The sequence below is a fragment of the Sipha flava genome, unplaced genomic scaffold, assembly GCF_003268045.1.
Source record: "Sipha flava isolate LNK unplaced genomic scaffold, YSA_version1 3_pilon_pilon, whole genome shotgun sequence".
Taxonomy (NCBI): domain Eukaryota; kingdom Metazoa; phylum Arthropoda; class Insecta; order Hemiptera; family Aphididae; genus Sipha; species Sipha flava.
Window position 1 is genome coordinate 2223516 of NW_020273108.1, and position 20291 is coordinate 2243806.

General features: G+C 30.8%; 1 protein-coding gene across 1 annotated transcript; it reads right to left on the reverse strand.

The window, feature by feature from the left end:
• Positions 1-11561: 11561 nt before the first annotated feature.
• On the reverse strand, positions 11562-19614 carry LOC112688756. Its single transcript, XM_025562108.1, has 5 exons — positions 19604-19614; positions 12798-12986; positions 12403-12649; positions 12023-12348; positions 11562-11787 (listed from the first exon to the last, which is right to left on the reverse strand). The coding sequence occupies exons 1-5, from the start codon at positions 19612-19614 to the stop codon at positions 11562-11564; spliced, it is 999 nt and encodes a 332-aa protein (XP_025417893.1).
• Between the last annotated feature and the right edge of the window lie 677 nt (positions 19615-20291).

The window sequence follows — 20291 nt, forward strand, 5'->3', positions numbered from 1 at the left end:
AAGAACTAACTATGAATACGACCCATAGTGTTGCGTAAAAGTCAATGATTTTCGAATTTCGTAGACTATTAATGTTGTCATAATTCTCATCATACAAGCTAAGTGTTGTTTGCAATTTTGGAGTATGGCGGATAGGATTCACAATCAATTACAGAAGAGCATAGACATATAAAAGAATGGACCGCGAATAAAGAGAGATACGTGAATCAAAGATATGTGCGAGAGAGAAAGAGCCAAATAAAAATTACCAAAGACAATATAAGTAAAAGTTTCTTTGTTATATATTATATTCGCGCCAAATTGAAAATATCGTATTAACCTTAGATTATATAATTGTAAATGATCTAATGCAGCAGTTTCCAAACTGTGCACCACGGTCTACGATTCATAACAAATGTATAGAATTTTTTCCCTTATTGTTTTCGTAAAAACGTTTTAGCAAATAATGTAATATTTTCTATTGTTTATTCGGACATTCTCATTTTAACCTTATAATATTGTTATGTAATAATTTTAATCATAATAACAATAATTTTTATTTATTTATTTTTTGAGTTTAAAATGCATTAATTTATAATTAAGTCAGATTTTAATAAAATTGGTAATCAATGAGAATTTTTTTTATTGTTCTGTCTTTCATATTATTCACAGCAGGGCACCTTGGCTAAATTGGGTCCAAAAAAAAGCACCAAAAAAAAGTCGCTAAACTAATGTAATTATTATCAACACATTTTTGATTTCTATCACGGTGTAGAGAATAGTGATGGGAATTTTCGTTTACCTAGGTCATTCGTCGTTCATTAAACTGAACTACTTCATCGTTCACTTTAATCACAAATCGATTGGTCAATGATGAATTGTACGTTCGTCGATGAGCCGTTCATTACATTTAACTACCTAGTTCATTTTTGACATTATCTACGAGTCATTCGTTCGATGACTAATCTTTCATCAATAAGCCGTTCATTAAATTGAACTAGTTCATCGTTCACTGTCAACAAGTCGTTCGTTCGATGACTAATCGTTCGTCGATGAGTCGTTCATTAAATTGAATTAGTTCATTGTTAACAATTCACAAATCGTTCGTTTGTTTTTACTTCAATGTAATTTTTATTCTTATCAATGAACGAAACGCAATAAATATCATTCAGTGAACAAGATTATTTACCATTTTTTCGCTTTGATAAAATAAACGATGAACGATTTAAAAGTGATCTAATAAACTAGTTATAATTGTTCACTTAGGTGAATAGTTCAATTAAACTAGGTCGTTCGCGAATGACATATCTCTAGTAGAGAAGAATCTTCTCTACATCGTGGTTTCTATATTTAAAGCATCCCATACACGGTAAATATTATTAGGTAATATTTGATATTGAAAAAAAATGCACAAGCAAGAATTACAATTTAGTATATGTCTTACATATTGGTATTATATTCAATTTACAAATTATTTACAGATTTAATTTAAAACAAACAGTAGGCAGGTATTAAAATGTTTGTATTTAATTGATGCTGGAAGTGGATTAATTTTGTTCAAAATTTCCTTACTCTTTTGTAATTTTCATTAGCACTTATATTTACATGATAAATTCGTATTGTTATATATTTCTTAAGTGTTAATCTAGTTCAAAGGTTCTTGATCCATAAAATGGTTGGTTAAATTTATAAAATATTTATTAATATTTAATAAAGATATCGATTTTAATATATAATTGCCAATACTTAGATTGGATATTTTTAAATATTCTCGGACTATATGTTCTGCTATCTGACAAATTTTAACTACGTCAACATCAGCCATTGCAAGACCTCCAAAATTGCTTTTAATTATTAAAAATGATTTGGTTTCTAGTGATTTAATTTCCTTACCACACACTTCACACTGGATATGTTTTAAAATTTTTTTCACCACAAATCCTACAATATATGCCACTATATATTTTATGCAGTTTGAATTTTGATATATTATCAACAATTCATTTTCATCTTCAATGTTATTTTCACTTCTAGATGCATATAATAAGTTCAGTATCACATCTTGTTCTTCAATCTTGTGTTACCTTGTTCTCGATGATTAGCACTTATTTTTATTTCAACATATACTAGAAGAGCTTTTAATATGCACATTTGAATTGGCTTACTGTCGGATTATTATTTAAGCCTCCTTTGGATTGTACTTATAGCAGAAAATAGCATTTCCAAATGATCTTGACTAAATTTATAACTTAAAATAAATTTGAGATAATTGTTTGTGATGAGTTCGTAAGTTAAATTAATTTAATTAATTTTAATTAATTTTTCTAGTTTTGATTGTAAGATTTAAGTATTATACTTTTAATTAATTCTTAATAATATTTTTATAAATCAAAAATTACATTTTAATGAAAGCGTTGTGCTTGTTTTGTTTTGACAATTTTATCAAATCTTGGTTCCACTGTATTTGTCAAAACCACACGTAAACTATGTGTGGCATCGAGCCTATTTCTAGTTTTAGTTTTTATATGGGTCATTTCGAAAAATCCAGCTTCACATAGATATGTCGAAGAAAATGGAAGAAGAATTTTCATTGCTTTTTCGAAAAGCACGTAATAATCGTCCTTGAGTTCAATCCAAAATTTGGTTACAGACATTGTTTTAAATTTAGATTGTAGACCAATATCTGATGGTATCTCTAACAAAAGTTATTGTTCTTTTAAACACAATTTATGCTGAGAGTTTGTTAAAAATGGATTTTGTACCCACAAATATCCGTCTCGTAAATCTTGATTCACTGATATTACTATCGATGTTTAACTCATTAGTTTCTATAAATGATGAAAAAGATTCAAACATCTCATAGTTTCTTTCCTGAATACACGTTATCCACAACTGTATTTTTTTTTTAAATGCATAAACTTTATTTAACATGGTGAATATTGTTGTGAGTGGAACTTGTAAACTTAAATTAAGAGTATTTATTAAGTTAAAAATATCAGATAAATAAATATATTTTGCGATCCATTCAGTATTTTGAATAATTGAAATGTAATTGCTTTTCTTTTGAATTAAAAATAATTCAATTTCTTTTCTTAATTCAACAAATCTATTCAGGACTCTACCACGAGATAACCACCGAACCTCTGTGTGCATCAATAAATGAGAATGTTCAGATCCCATTTCCTCACATAAAATTAAAAATAATCTAGAATTTATGGCATTACATTTAATAAAATTAATTATTTTTACTGCCTCAGTCAATACTTTATTCAAATCTGGTGACATTTTTTTCGCAACTAAATGTTGTTTATGTATAATACAATGTATATGAACAAAACGTATGTTTGCTACATTTTTAATTCTGGAAACTACACTAGAATATTTTCCGGTCATACTTGCGGCACCATCCATGCACACAGACACACAATTTTCCCAGTTTAGTTGTATTTTTTTTATATACTCATTTAATCATTTAAATACTTCACTCCCTGTAGTATGTGAAGGTAATTCACAACAACACAATAAATCTTCACACAATTCTGATGTTTGAAAATCAATAAAACGCATGTAACATAGCAAAATTGCTTTTTGAGATACATCTGTTGATTCGTCAAGTTGTATTGAAAACCATTTCGATAATTTAATTTTATCCATAACTTGTTCTTCGATATCCACAGAAATATCATTTATTCTTCTATAAATCGTGTCATTAGACAAAGGTAAATCATTCATTTTTTTAGTAGCGGAAGACCCTAAAAGTTCACTAGTAACATCAAGTAAACAAGGTTTAATTAAAGTTTTCCCAATATTATACGGTTTTTTGCATTTGGCTATACGAAATGTTACCAGATAAGATGCTTTAACTAATGAGTAATCAACTTTAGAAGTTGCAGACATAACTTTTTTTTTTGAGCCATTAACTCTTTACCTTTTCGAATAAAAAAGTCTATAGATTTGTTATTAAATTCTTTATGCTTTGATTCCAAGTGATGAATAAGTTTAGCAGGTTTCATTGCTTCATTAGATAAAATCACAGAATACAATACGCATTGTGGTTTCGGTATGTCGTTTGAACCAGAAGAAAAATAAATAAATCCATACTTAATATAATCATCATTATAATAACGAACAAATGTACCTTTTTTCTTCTTCTTAGATAGTGATGCAATGATATTATCAACGGATTCCGAAACTGAATTGGTGGCAATATCATTATTATTTTTTTTTTGTAAAAATTCAATAAGTTCGTTTATTTAGAATTAATTTTTATTAAACAAATTAAACGTCGTTCAGCCGCAACGTCTCAGTTGCAATTGAAAGCCGAATCACTAATGTAGATACGAAACAAATTGTTGCGATAGTATACGGGTAATATAATACACTAATAAAATTCCCAACGCTACACTAAAAATAAATCAGATAACAACACAATACGGATCGACATTTCTTTTATCGCGGACCGGTGGTTGAAAACCACTGGTCTATACGGCGCTACCAACTGCAACCCGGACATTACATTTTGACCATACTAGCGTGAACAGTTAGTATGCTCATAAAAAAATGTTTATTATATTAAAGTTTACTTACGCGTGGAGTATTATATTAGAATCCTTCGAGTGCTTAGTTTTGCTGCTATTCACTGAGCACATATATGCCATTTTAATATTTAATTACTAAAACCGGTACAAAAGTCTAAATAATGTTTATTTATTACTTATTATGAAACAAATGAATTCACTATGATTCGTGGCGATAATCGATGGTTAATGAATGTTTTGAATTTTATCACTATCAACTGTTATATTTTTCACTATACATCAAAGTAAGGTATAATATTTTGGTAGTTACGTCTTTGGTAATTCTAACTTAGCTCTGTCTCTCTTGCTCATATCTTTGCTTCAACCGAATACACTGAAGGAATATGATATACGTGATTTATTTTATTATATCGACGCCTCAGTTCAAGACTGCAATAACTCAAATTATGAAACTACTGGTTCTAGAATGAAATAATTGACCTCTAGAGGTGAATAATGCAACTAAAAGTTATTGTGTTATAGAATCGAAATCGTCGTAATTTTGCAAATAATATCACGTAGGTAACTCAAGTATGAATATTTTTGAATTATTGTTGTCTTGAACTGAGGCGACGATATGTCTATGCAGGGGATTTTTTAAGCCGGCTATCTAGTCCCTTTATATATCTGTGATTTCGTTAAAAAAAAAATAAAGAATAAAACCATCGTGCTCGAACGATATTATTCGTTTGGTTGCACGGCAGGCGGTGGTGAAAACATAACCCCACAGTAAAACGCGTACACCGACCGAACCGCGCGCGTTACCGTTACCGTACACACAAAAGGCCGAGATTACAGGTAAACGTGCGTCGAAAAATTGTATACGCGGCACACCTCATCGGTAACAGGGCGAGTTCCTACAGCATTTCGTTTTTTAATATTAGGGCGATCCAACGATCTATGTTTTGACGACAAAAGATAACATATCTCTTTGATACAGGAAATGCATCAATTGCCGTCAAAATATAGACCATTTGACCGCAAAGTATTCGATTTCCACCTGGCCTTATATACAATTTAACACCGGATGACAATGTTACTTTGGGCCAATGCGTTTCACGTATTCGATGATCAGCGGTAGGGTTATTTTGAAATAAATAAAAATCGTGCCCGCATTAATGTCCAAGAATCTGTTCATGCATATAATTTGAATATCAATTGATTTTTAAGTGTATGTTAATGATCGTATTACCTAGCGAAAACCAAGGGCTTAATTGTAAAATAGTTATAACGCCATCTAGCGGGGGCGTAGTGCGCATCGAGTTTTCGCCAGCAGATGTCAGTGTCTGCCAATTAACGTTCACCGGCCCTAATACCAAATTGACAATCTTTCCTTTTCGGTTTTACGATCGAACACGTTCTCTAAATAACATTGCACAGTGGTGCGTTATAGTACGCGTCACGAAAATGTGCGGTTAACCACAGCGCGCTGTGTGGTGATTGGTAAACTATTACTCGTTAAATTTTGAAATTTATATAGTAAACCCATAAATGTATATTATACAATATGCTTTTGCATTTTACAAAAAAAAAAAAGATTATACTTTTGTGTTCATACCTATTAAACTGTAATTTATTAAGTAATAATAATAATATAATACAAGGTATAAGAAAACATATTTGGAATAAATAAAATAAAAAAAGTAATAAAGTAAATAAATATTAAAGGTCGACTTCCTCTTCAATGCTACAGTTGCTGTTTACTGCTTTTATACGACCAATGATAATTATAAAGACAAATAAATCACAGTAATGGATACAAATAAATAATGGTGAAAGGAATATGCCTCTCAGATCAACAATGTATATAAAATATGTGCATTAAAAATACGACAATACAATAACAATTAAAAGAAGTAACTAAATGTGTGCTTGGTACATGCACATAAAACAGCGTTTTGTTTTTCAAAACATGTTTTCTATTATTGATAAAACGTCGATTTTTAGCTATTGATAAACCATATTATAAAGTTGTAAGCAATTTGTTTTCAGTATTAAAACAGTAATTGCTTTTTGTCACATGTTTACAATAAACAAGTTCTGTTGATAATATCTAAAAATTTAAGGAAACAAAACAAGTGCATTCAAATGAAAATTCCAAACAGTTGGTAAATAAAATTATTAGTGACAATAATGAACATACATACTAATATATGTTGTCATTTTGGTAATACATCTTATAAACTTTTTATACATTTTGTTTGAAAGATTTTTACGGTTTGAATGCAAACGATAAAAGTAGATTACATTCAAACCGTAAAAATCGATAAAAGAAAATGTTTTATGTTATTGAGTAATATGTACGTTTACTATAATTTTTTATCATGTAGAAATATTTAGATATACATTTCTAGATAAAAACTCAAAATTGAAAAATTATAAGTCTTTCTTCCAAAAGACTCATTTAATACAAAACAACGATAGAATAAATTATATTTCCAATAATAAATACCTAATGGCTAAAAGTTAAAATCATATACACGAAAAAATAAAATGATAAAATTTCAAATTTGATTTATTACTAATGTAAGTAATTAGTATGATTAAACGAAAGTAAAATAAAATGCACCAAATTGTCTATAATGTAGCCGATAAAGATTTGTAAGTATTCATTTTATTAATTATTTTTAAAACTATTGAATTATGTATCTATACTTTTTTCATGTTTTCATGTTTAATCGTTTAGTAATTGAATTAAAAAAAAAAAAAAAATCAATACCTTAGAAACCTGAATATATTGAAAATACAAACACTTAAAAAAAGTAGTTAATTATGCATTTTGTATATAAAACAGGGAACAGGAAAAATATTTTAATTGGATGTATTATAATTTGTACATATATATTCATTGAATGAGCATTATAAATAACTGCTTTTAAATGGGTTTAGACGTTTTGTCTGTAAAACATAAAAATGTCAATTAAAAATTATGTCCGTTATAAACAAGTTTCAATACCCTAGCCATCAGAATATCTCGACTATATCATTATGTTTTTTCGAAAACTATTATATAAATTTAAACAAGTAATTTGTTTCATGCATTTGTTAGTGTTAATATCGGCGTTGTACCTACTAGTGTAGTAGTAATTATTTAAAAAACCACAGATCTGTACATACGAGTAATATACATGTTCAAAGAAAACCAATTTATGATATAGTTTGTGCTCCTATCCAAAACCAATATTAATTGCATTATAGTGGTGTCTGTTTATACAGTGTAATATGTCTAATAAATATTTAAATACGATTTGGGTAACAGGGTAACATTTAACGAGTTGTGAAATGTTTATTATGTACATTATAAAATCTTAATTCATAAAAGAAGAATGCTTTTTTGTAACTTTTTTTTTATTGTGTCAAGTATATGAAGTAAATATCTACGCATGAATGTCAGTAATTAAAAACGAGGCTTTAGACCAGTAGTTTTCAACTTTTTTAACAATGCAGCACACTTCATCTCCAACAAAGTTTTCGCGGCACACTAATCCATGTATAATGTGAACCATATTTTATATATATATACTGTTTACAGTCTACTCTATTAGAGGGTTATTTATTAAGAAATATATTAATACAATCGATTGATCGAGACGGCTGCGACGGGCATATTTACAATAAATAATATTATATGTACCTATCTACGATTAGTTCAATCAGTTTTCATCTCGAATATCAGTAATAAGCTAGTAAATACATACTTATAAAACAATTTATAGATTTATCGTGGCACATTTAAAGGGCGCTCGCGGCACACCAGTTGGGAACCACTGCTTTAGACAATGAATTTAAAATTAAAACTATTTCGAAACGTCAAGTTGATTTTAATTTTTTTGGATAACGAATTTTATTTATTTTTATTACAAACTTTTCAATACATTTGTAACTATATCGTGTAAATGAACTTAATGAGTCAATTTCAAGTTCATCGATAGAAAGGGTGGTATAATAAAGTTAAACGATGCAGACTAAATATAATTGATTGTTTTTATTAGTTTTAGAAATATAAACATGTATATTTTATAGATGGTTTATCGTATAAAATATATAATTTCTATTGTAAGTGGTTGGTAGTTGATAAGTATGAATTTGGTGTAATTTTTGACACATAATATACCAATATTGGAATCGTTATTTAGTTTATTTTCGAATTTGTTTTTATTTCATTCACATATTACCTTTATTTGTACTACAAATTATATAATACTATCGCGACAGTTGGCTGTAAAATATCCTATATTAGTATACAAATTGAGAGAGAAAATTTAAATTTCGAAAACTTGATGAATCTACATTTCACATGAAAAATAGCGATATCGTTAGTAGTGTAATGTCTAATATCCTTGGTTTTTTTTTTTATTTAAAGAATAGAAATATTTTTGAGAAAAGGAAAACCATGTATAAATTCCTTGAGATATCCCCAAGTAATGCATCGCAGTCGGACACATTACCTTGTGTCCCCGGGGATCAGAATGTTTATATCGAGAGGGAGGGCTTATAAGCTCGTGCGAGACTAAAAGGCCACTAAGAGAATGACTGTGATTGAAACCCGGTAAAATTGAAATCTCGAATCACACTGATTGCAAAACATGTTCAAGAAAAAACGACTTTCCACTCACCTAACTACCTTTACGTGTGAGTTGATTCAGATAATTTAAAGAGTCAAAACGAAATGTCCATGATAACACAGTATCTTTTGATATAAATGTGAAAATGGAATCTTTGTCACGCACGGTCTCTGAAACTACTCATCCGATTACCTTGACTTTTTTCTTATTTTTTTTAACGGGAGAGTACATCACGAAGCAGGTTTTAAACTTAATTTCAATTCTATAAGTTAATAGAGTAATAATTTATTTTTAACCATTTATTTTTCAATAGCTTACGGCGCAACGTGGTAAAAAAAACACAGAAATGTGCTCTCTTCTTCACCCGTCGTCGACTAACATCGTCGCTATATCGATACATATATCGATATATATATAGGTCGTAATAGGTGATAGGTGGTAACGTTCTTTTGGTCAGGTATAAATTTAGTCCGATAAAATAATTAGATAAGAACACGTACAAGTGCGTACGTCATAATAGGAAATATTAATTCAAAATATAATTATTGCCGTGCGTTAAAATGGTCGAAGAAACTTTAGGTCTTTGCTGTTCTGGAGGGAAAATTTTTTTTTTTGGAAAACATTCCAGATTCAATCTACCTGATCCATTAAAAAGTCTCTTAGATCGTTATCATCAAAATTCAAAATATTTTTTCAACACGATTTGTGTGTATAATTTTTCTCTTCAGACGACATCGTTTGGCGCAATATAAATTAGTCGTGGACAATTTATGCCGACATTTAAAATTCAGGGTCAAGTTTACCATATGGCCGGGTCTCTATTATTCAGTAATTCAGAAGAACTAAAGTTTATACAAATATATTTCACGTGCGACTAAGAGAATGAAGTAAAAATGTGTTGTGTGTTGCTCCTAATACCGATAAACAAATATTGTATGATTTATAATGGTATTTATAAAACGACGATTATAATTTATTTTTTTACTTGCCTATAGTAACCTAGTCTAACATGAAAGTAAGCATTTATTTTTACTGGCGAAGCTGTGTTATTCAGCTAGTGTTATAAATGCATTATTTGTACAGCATAAGTACATAAATACAATAATTAATAAATTACAGAAGGGAAAAATATGACAATAGTTAGGGTCATCGGTTACCTATAGAAGACTTAGAATTGGTTAAAACTTTCATGGACCGATTACACAAAAAAATGTGTTTCCTGAGTCACATAGGTGACCGCGTATTTTGCTCTCTGAAAATGGAACGCACGATGTGTCTGAAATGTCATCACGAAAAGTACATTGCTGATAACATTGATATGAAAAATGAAATGTTAATTTCGAAAGTTATTTTACCGTATTCAAATGCATCACGAAAACTCCGCCACTAAACAACTTTATTTTTTTATTTACATAACAAATATTCGTGTTACGTCGCGATCGAGTAGTACGTACGCGTAGTTTAATGATAAAATTGTTTTTTCTTCTACGCCATATTTATGCTTGTGTAATAACCGACCGTATAATTACGAAACATTAATCTTACCGTGCGCTACATTTTTTTCCTCCCCGTTTGTAACCGAAAGTAAAATGTAATACTTAATAATGATATTAGTAGCAGCAGAACGTGTTGGTGGGTATTCTCTGATCAAAGTCGAATAGTTTTATTAACACCACTATTAACACTTATTATATTAAGTGCATGTGTAATACCCCCGGATAAAACCATTTCGGCTACGCCACCGGCGTAAATAAACTAACATACTGGCCATGTTAGTCAGGTCCAAACAAAGACAAACCGACTGTGTAATATTATTATGATGGCAACATTTGCTAAGCGGATAAAGTACTTACAGCGCGCATGGACTAAGGAAAGTTATAAATCACAAAAGAAACGTATTTTCTCCTTCTACTCAATGGACAGAAAGAAACAAAACGATGATAAACATCTTTCGAGCACTATTGTGTAACATGACAATAATAAAACAGCAGTCCGACGGCGGATTATATTTACACAGTCGATCTTTACGCGAAAATCGATTTGATTGTTTGTCGCAGCCACGGTCGCTTCCTATATCCAGGGCCGGATTTAGAATTTGTAGGCCCCTAAGCTCAATTGTGGTGTGGGCCCTACCAGAAAGTTTTTAGAAAATAGAAAGGGCATACACACAAATAGATAAACTAAGTCATCTTTAAAACATTTTCAAATAATTTTCTACCCAAAATCGAGGGTAGTGCAACTTTCTAAATTCTAGTTTTTTGACCGAAAATATTAACATTTAAAATATAGTATATTAAAGTGTGGATTCAATTACCACATAGTAGTTAAAAAGGTATTCAACGCTCTTTATTAATATTACGACGGTAGTAAATAGTAATTAAATTCACAACATAATAATTATAATACAGCTTAATAAATAATAAAAATTTAATTTAAAGGTTTAAATTTTAATTAGTTTACGTCTTAACTTTGTATTAATGAAATCACTTATAATATCTTCATAATTGATTTGTCTTAAAGTGTCACTCTCAATGCTAAGTAGAGCTAACGTGTTGAGCTTTTCTTCTGTCATAGATGTTCGGAGACGGTTTTTGATCAACTTTAATTTTGAAAAAGATCTTTCTCCGCTGCTGTTGGAGACCATAGTGACAGGTACATTCTTAAAGCTACCTCAATATTAGAAAAACAATCTTTTACATTTTTTTCGATTAGAAGCTGGTACATCCATATTTCCCGATATATAACTATCATTTTTTTCCACCATCATCTTTTAGAAACTCGTGGTAAAAAGCCTTGAATTGAATCAATTCATTTCCTAATTGATCGTCCAAGTCATTATCATATAATTTTACTAAATTTTGAGCTGCTTTAATTATCTTTTTATCATCAAGTATATCTAACTTATAAAGAAACCCAAAACGGTTATCAACTAGTTCATATGGCTCAAGCCTTTGCTGCAATGAAGATTCAAGTTGATCAGGGAGAAAATTCTGAATTTGAAATTTGTTTGAAGAGTTCACCTCAATTTCTGGTGGTTGGACACTTTCAAGAGGGGACAAACGCACATTTATTTTACGTTTACGCTGTGTTTCACTGTCGTACTCAACAAAATCATCCAACTCTGCAACTTTCACAAAATATCCTTCAAAGCTATCTCGTGTTGTTCCTATAAAGCTTCTTGGCGATTTCAATGTTAAAACAGCTGTGTTCACATCTAATCTAAGATTCTGTTAAGTTTCACTAGTTTTGTTTACTTGTCCCAAGATATCATTCCAAAATACCGCATAAAGGCCTGTCTGTATCTTTAACATTTTGTTATATAAACTTAAAGCAACAATACGCGATTTTCCTAATTCTTCTTTATTCTCAGAAATTTCTAAAAGTGCATTTTTTATTTTTTTATAACCACGTAAGAGGGCTTTTGTAGCATATGATCTGCATGACCAACGTGTTGTTTTTGTCCTTTTTGGTATAAGAATTGGGTTTTCAGTTTCTGCTCTTTTTAAACAATTTGTAAGAACTTTATACCTGTTAGTCGAGGCAGTGAAATATACATAAAGTACTTCTAAAAAGTCAAAAAAGCTCACAGCACTCAGCAGCAGCTTGCACTACGAGATTGAGTGAGTTCCCTGCGCAAGGTACCCATAATGCCAAGTTATTTTCTGTCAGTACTAACGCTTGAAGGCCATTATACTTTCCACTCATTGAAGAAGCATTGTCGTATGACTGACCACGACAGTTCTTTATGTCCAAGTTATTTTCTTTTAAAAATGTGTCTAAGCCTTTAAACATATCCTTTGCTTTGTGGCCTTGGTTAGGCATGAATACCACAAATCTTTCAACAGGAATGTTTTCTTCTAAATACCTGAAAATCAAAGTAAGTTGATCAACGTGACCTTCGTCTGAAGTTGAGTCCAATTATATGGAATAGTATTTTGAGTGTTTGATTCGAGAAATAATTACCTGCAGGCAGACGGCAAATTATATAGACAATTCTTTATAAACAGCGTCCAGCGATCAAAGTTGCAAATGACGATATTGTCATAAATGATAATAATATAATAATTTCGCCCATAGACGTGTTTACGTACGAGTCGTTAATGTCAATGATGAAACAAGAAACGGTTCGGTTGGGGAACGAATTAATAACAGCAAAAAAAAAAAAAAACTAAACCTTATCGAGCGATAATCAGAGTCTATTGATAACTTACGCACTATTGCCGATTGCATTACGAAAATGGTGTTTGCATCTCGTACCGACGCGCGACGTGGTGTTGGGAAATTCCCATTATATATGTACACACAACAGTCTACATTATATAGTATATATTTTATTACACAACACCAATTTTAGAAAACTGAAAAATAATGAAAAATATTTAGACGGAGCTTTTTTTTTTTAGTTGTATGATGATGTGGTGAGGGCCCTGTTGTGGTGCGGACTCACAGGCTACAGCCTATATAGCCTACGCTTAAATCCGGCCCTGCCTACATCGATACGTGTTTTCGAGTTAAAAAAAATTTGTCAACTGCCTAATTATAAAGCGTACCATGTAATCGAAAGAAGAAATGAAATTCCAATAAAATTGAACGGGTACAGTGTTCACGGTGATCGATCGGTAACAGTAAAAGAAAAGCGTCTGAAGAAAAATATCAGCTCCGTGAACAAGCTCGGTGCAGAACAGGCACGTTGGACGATATCGCATGCTTGGGCTCGGCTCAAATGTTTACTTCCGCCTAGGCAAACTAAACTTTTGCCGCCCCTTACATGTAAATACTACATTAAATATTTTTTTGCATAAGCAATACTAAAATACACTTTATTCTGAAATAATTATATTTATTTATGTAAAGTTAACAATTGATTAGATCAACACATTTGTAGATAAGTAAACTACTACTAATTTAAATAAAACAAAAAAATGTTTAGTCTTATTTTTTACTACTAGGAATTGTAATATTTTTTTTAAAAATGTTAAATGCCGCCCTGGGACCTGTATTGCCCACACCTTGAGCCAGGTCTACGCATGCCCAGTGGCGTGATGTACGTTTATGGGCCATAACACGCAGCACATATATTTTACACGTATTTCAGTAACCACCCGCCCACATTTTTCTCTGGCACACCGTCCACGACAGTTTTTCAAAAAGATGTAAACCGAAAAAATCTAAATAACACTGGAGTACCAACGTACGCTTACGTTTCATCGACTCGAACCGAGCGTCCAGTAAGTTCTAAGAGGTTTTTCTGCTTTTCAATCGACCGAAAACGTAGAACGCTTTGTACTTTGTTCCACTGCGTTCGCGTTTCGCGTCGGCGCAAACGCGGTGAAACTCGGAAATCGGCCGAGATCTTCGCATATCCGACCGCGCGCCCGCTTGCCGTGGGGATTGTCGTCGTGACGTCCGGGCATCTCGAAAACCCGTTCAACTCGTCGCTGCGGGTGATGACCACGTAACGTTTGCGTGGACCCGACACGGTACCGTCTCAGAGGCGCAACTAGGGGGGGCGCAATAGGGTTTTTAGCATCCTTGAGTTTAAATGTAGCACTTCTGTTTTTTTCCAGGGCTATATAATCTATAGTAATTACAGTTAAATACCATTTAATTTTATTTTAAACAATTTCAGATATTTGGGTTCTAGTTGCGCCCACGCACCGTCCGTTTTCATCGTCCCACGCGCTCCCCAAAAGCGCGCCCGTCGCCGTCGCCCGGGCCGATCGCGTGGCACTTTACGGCTGAATGAATTGAAACACCGCGGCACACGATGACGTGCAGACAAGCCATCGCAGGGCGCGCGGGTCGGCGTGGCGGACGCAATGCCGACGGGGCTGCTGTTGAAGATCTTTGCGATTCGTACACGTGCCATTAAACTCCGATTGCCGGTTATCGTGTTACTGACGAGGGACGGGACGGAACGCCGAATGGCTACAATTATAACCGTAATTATTATGACGATATCGCCGCGTCTGCTTCTCCCCCAACGACAAGCTTCTCAACTCTGCGTAACTGCATATTATGTGGAAAACGAGTTGACCGCTTTTATAGAATGAAAACGGATGAAAAAAAAACATACCTACCGTTCGACCGTGATAATTACCATCGTAACGCGTGTTCCCAACGGGTTCGAAAACGAATGTTCTCAAACGTGCGTGTCAGCGGGTTCGTTGCCGAAAGCGTATCGCAATTATCGTACTGCGGTGGCGCACGTCACACACTGCTTGACGACTTCAAAGTCGTCTGTAACGCGCGCGATGACGTGAAACGTGGATCACGCTAATATCACCAAAACATGCCGCTGAGATAATTGCGATATGTACAACCGTATACCGAACCCACGGTTTGCGACCGAAAACCGGAAACCTAGGATATCTGTAATTACCAGTACACGTCACAAGCGTGGATCCAAGGAGAGTCATAGGGGTCCAATCCCCTCCCTCTCATCAGGATTATATGTTTATTTAAAAATTAATTTACTTGTTACGTTTTTTTTTAATTTTTCAGATTTTTTTTTTCAATAAAAATGTTATGTAACATGTATTACCTACATTTTAACTTTATTATCACTTCAACAAATCATAATTTACAATAAACTTATATTGTTAAATAAAATAAAACGATTATAAACTGATTTACAGTAATATTGTTTGCGAGTGTATATAAATATAATAATAATTAAGAAATTCTTACTAAGAATTAACAATAATTAATAAATTTCTAATTTTAATTAATAATTTACTTAGAATAATTTTTAATTTCGTATTATATCTTTGGTTTTTTCGAAAAAATGATCCCTCCTCTCAATAATATCCGCCCCTGACACTTAATCTAAACAATACTATAATACATCGTTAAATTTATGGTACAGGATTGGCCTCGCATGAAATACATTGTACACAACTCAACGTCATGCTGTTTCAGGAGAAATAATACTAATACTAAATGCGGAAAAATACATTTAACATAATATTGTTACGCATAGTGGAATATCCATTAGACCGAATTTTCTTGGTAACAAATATTTTTGTAGGACCACGAAATCCTCATCAAAATACATTTACGTTTAACGAGAGTTGATTTTACATTATTATTCTACAATCAATTTTAAGTTTTTGGCGTTTGTCATACAGTATACACTCGTAATATAATACCTTAAGTAAAATATGTAACGATTTACGGACGGTCATAAATCGTATTAATTTAATGTAAAACTGCTTCAATGCTTCCTGAATCAAAATTATTAAATATTTTTCTTGATTATATATTAAAATTAAATGTACAATTTCACACAGATTAACTATTAACATGAATAGTAAATTAATGGTTTTTAATAAACTTTATTATACTATTAAACTTTATACTTGTATAAATACAAATAAATTAAAGGCCTAAAGAAAATATTTTAAATAAAATAAATATTTCACACCCCTTCAGTAATATAGCCGTGACCCCCTAAGGGGCCGCAAATCCCAGTTTGAGAAGCACTGATCTAACATACTGTTGTTAATTTTATTCATTACTGCACATAATATCATTAAATTAATTATTATTTTAGGTTATAAATATTTATAGATGGTATTTTTGAAATGAATAATGTTACTAGTATACGTATATTTATTGTGAAAGCCAAAAGAAGATTTTTATTACATTTTTTTTATCTTCAAAATTTTGGTTTATTCAAATAATTAATAGAATATTATCTTAAATGTAAAAATGTTGAAGATAAAGAAAATGTAATATAAATCTTCATTGTGCTATCGCAGTGGATACACATACACTAGTGACCTCATCCATTTTAGAAACACTTTTGTGTTTCACACTTTATGTATATATTATTTGTATGGATTTTGTACAGTTATATAAGTTTTTCAAATGAAAAAAATTGTAATTATTTTTGACGAAATGGCTATTTAACAAATTTTTACGTTAAAGAACCTTCAAGTTTGTCGATAAAAGGGTTGACTGTAAGTATGTTATATACGAATTTATTACTCAGTTTTTCATTTCGCTTTATTGGAATCTAAAAAATATCGTGCGTTTTTATACGTACAATTTTTAATGAAGTTTTAACTCGTCATCACATTGTAATTCCCGTTAAGAATATACGTGTATCATATATAAACGTGTTTTTTTTTACGTCTGAAATGATCTATATTACGTTTGTTTACAATATAATAATTGTGTAAAAGCTCGGTTGAATGTAATAATCGATATAATGCTTCTCACTATCAAGTTTTTACTTCAGAAACATGTTCAAGTTTATCTCTTACCAGTCATTGGCAGAACAATGTAATTAGTACAAATCTCCAATAACTAGATACAATACGCTTCCTCTTTAGCTACTCCAAATATTTCTTCGTTCGAAAAAAGTATGTTTTTCCAATGTGTGTTTGATTCCGTCAATTACAGGGTTTTTAACGTAAATAATACTATCTACAAGATAACTTAAAAACGTAAGATCTGACAAAGTAATTGTACAAAAAATATTGTAAAAAAGTTTTACAAAAAGTAAATTTTTTTCGAGAGAGCTAGAGAAACATCTTTACAGTCCCCGCATAATATTTTTCAAATTTCTTTTAAAATAAACTCATACAAATTCTGAGTTTTATCTTATAAATTCATAAAAATTTCATACTAAATATTAATGCAAAAATGTTTTACAAAATCATTATGGGGAGAGGGGCTGGAGAAAAGTACGTCGTTCATTCTCAATTTTAAAATAAATAATATATGTTTTAAATATTGAGTGTTAATGTATGGATTCATTTTGTGAATGTATATATTACATTTTAATTAAATACTTATTAGTTATTTTTTTTTTTTTTTTATATTAATACTTGTTTTCTTGTCAATATTGCATAATCTCCAGTTTTCAAGAAAACTTAAAATATAACTTTGTTGATTAAGTATGCATAATGTGTGTACTCAATCTACATTTTTCGTTGTTGTCCATAGAACAAAGTGCACAATTCTTAAAGGAGCATCTGTGCTTCAGATCTTTTTCACGAACGAATATTCTTAATTCTATTTAATTATTATTTAATAAGCAATTATGATTAAAAAATTGTCAATGCTAGTGTATATATAACCATTCAGTGGTATGATGAAATATTGTTAACGTTATATAATGCCTACGAGATTTCATGTCTTGAAGGGTTTTAAAGATTTTAAGCGTCCATTGTCGTTTTATCGTTAACTGTCGTTAATCCATTAATTTAATATTTTTTTTATCTTTGTAATGTTTAAGTATAAATCTCTACTGTGCATAATAAGCTATTATGTTTCCAAAACTGGCGAAAATAAAGAAGAAAAACAATAGTTAAGTGCCCATCGTCGCAACTTAGTTAATATGAATCTTTTACACTATTACGGCTATTATTGCCTCAACGACGTTCTAATGGAAGTTTACAATAGCTTCTTTTTTTTTCATTACACATTAACAATTTCATTAGCTGTAACAAATTGCTATTTAAAAAAACCCAAGAACCGTTCATAATAATGCGTGATTATTACATACATTATTTAATATGGTATCTACACGCATTAGAATTTTGGATTCGTACATTCAATCAATTTGTATTAGGCCTACATAATATATTACAATGATTTAATTTATTAATTATTATGTGTATTCCTATAAAATGCGAAATGAAGAGTCGTGTGCTCACTGCAAGTATAGGCTGACATTTATTAGTAATAAAAATGATACTTTTGAATGTAACTTTGGAAAAAAACTTTAACAATACATGATGTTATAAATGCGTGCATAATATGCTCATTATAAGCAAGAGAACACAATTTAATCACAAAATAATTGAAATAATGCAATAGAATTATTCGTTTCGGATAAATTTAAAAATTGTTAGCTTGCTTCTATTTTACACTTGTACAAAGTGTGTTTTAATTCAAACGTGATATTATATTTGTTTTGTTATCATGAATATCAAGTAGCTTTTGATGCTCATTTCTATAAATGTTTCATAACAAATTTTCTTAAACAAAAATAATTCCTTTAGAACTTAAACATGTTAATTGGTATATTAGTATAAGAAATGGTGTTACGACAATAACATATATATAGTCAAAATAAATAAATGTATATATAAATAAACATGTTTAAATAATTTTCTAAATAAGGTATGTTTATGGAGTGACCAATGGTCTATTTAATTACTTCACACTAGGGCCTCGACACCTAGAATGCTGTATAATGGACTTTTAAACATTTTGAACACCATCAGGACTGTAGCAGAATGTCCGTCATGATCGTATTTGGAGCATTCGTGTTGATTAGCAGCGGCGATAGCACAATACAAAACATTTACAAAATAAAGTGTGCAACGATAGCTGATTACGTCTCAAATGCATCGTGAACCTCCCCAGCACATTCATTCAGAATGACCAACCTATTAAACAAGTTTAAGGGCTCGAATTGCCGAATCTTGTTAACGGGAATTCTGTGTGACCGATGCCGTCACTTACTTCGACAGCATGGAGAAAGCCAAGAAAGAAGATTTAGAACAGGTAAAGCAGCAAATGCGATTTCATACCTAAGTACTCGAGATGGTGATGTATTCTGTAAGATAATATTTAAAAATAACTTCGCATGACTAAGCTTAAAATACTTAAAAAACAATAAAGAACAGATTCGATGATTTTTGATTTTAATGTTTAGGGGTTTTCAAAAAAATTCTTTGTATCGGAATATGAAATTTAAAGCTTAAATAAATATTACCAGTAAATAATCTATGAGTATGAATATTCTGAAAAGTATTGTGTTATACTAATGCCAAATTATAGCAAAACTTTAAAGAAAAATCAAGTGAAGATAAAGCTTAACGTACGTATAGAAAGTTTTGTTGAATTTTTTCAATATTTTCAAAACAAAATCTATTTAAAGACTATTCAAGTGTGTATAATATAACCAACTCACTATTTTAAATTTCACAAGCGAACTGTAAAGAATTTGAATGAATTATCATATAAAAATATAGTTAAACTTTCTGTATACTTTCGTATTCTTGTGGTGTTTTGCATACTTCTTGTTTTTGGATTAATTTGTATTCCTTCAGCAATCATGATTTACCGTTTCGACTAATTATAAATGAAGAAAAAAAAAATCAAGAAAATAATTAATTTATAACATTTTGGCTTTTTTTCACACAGAAAA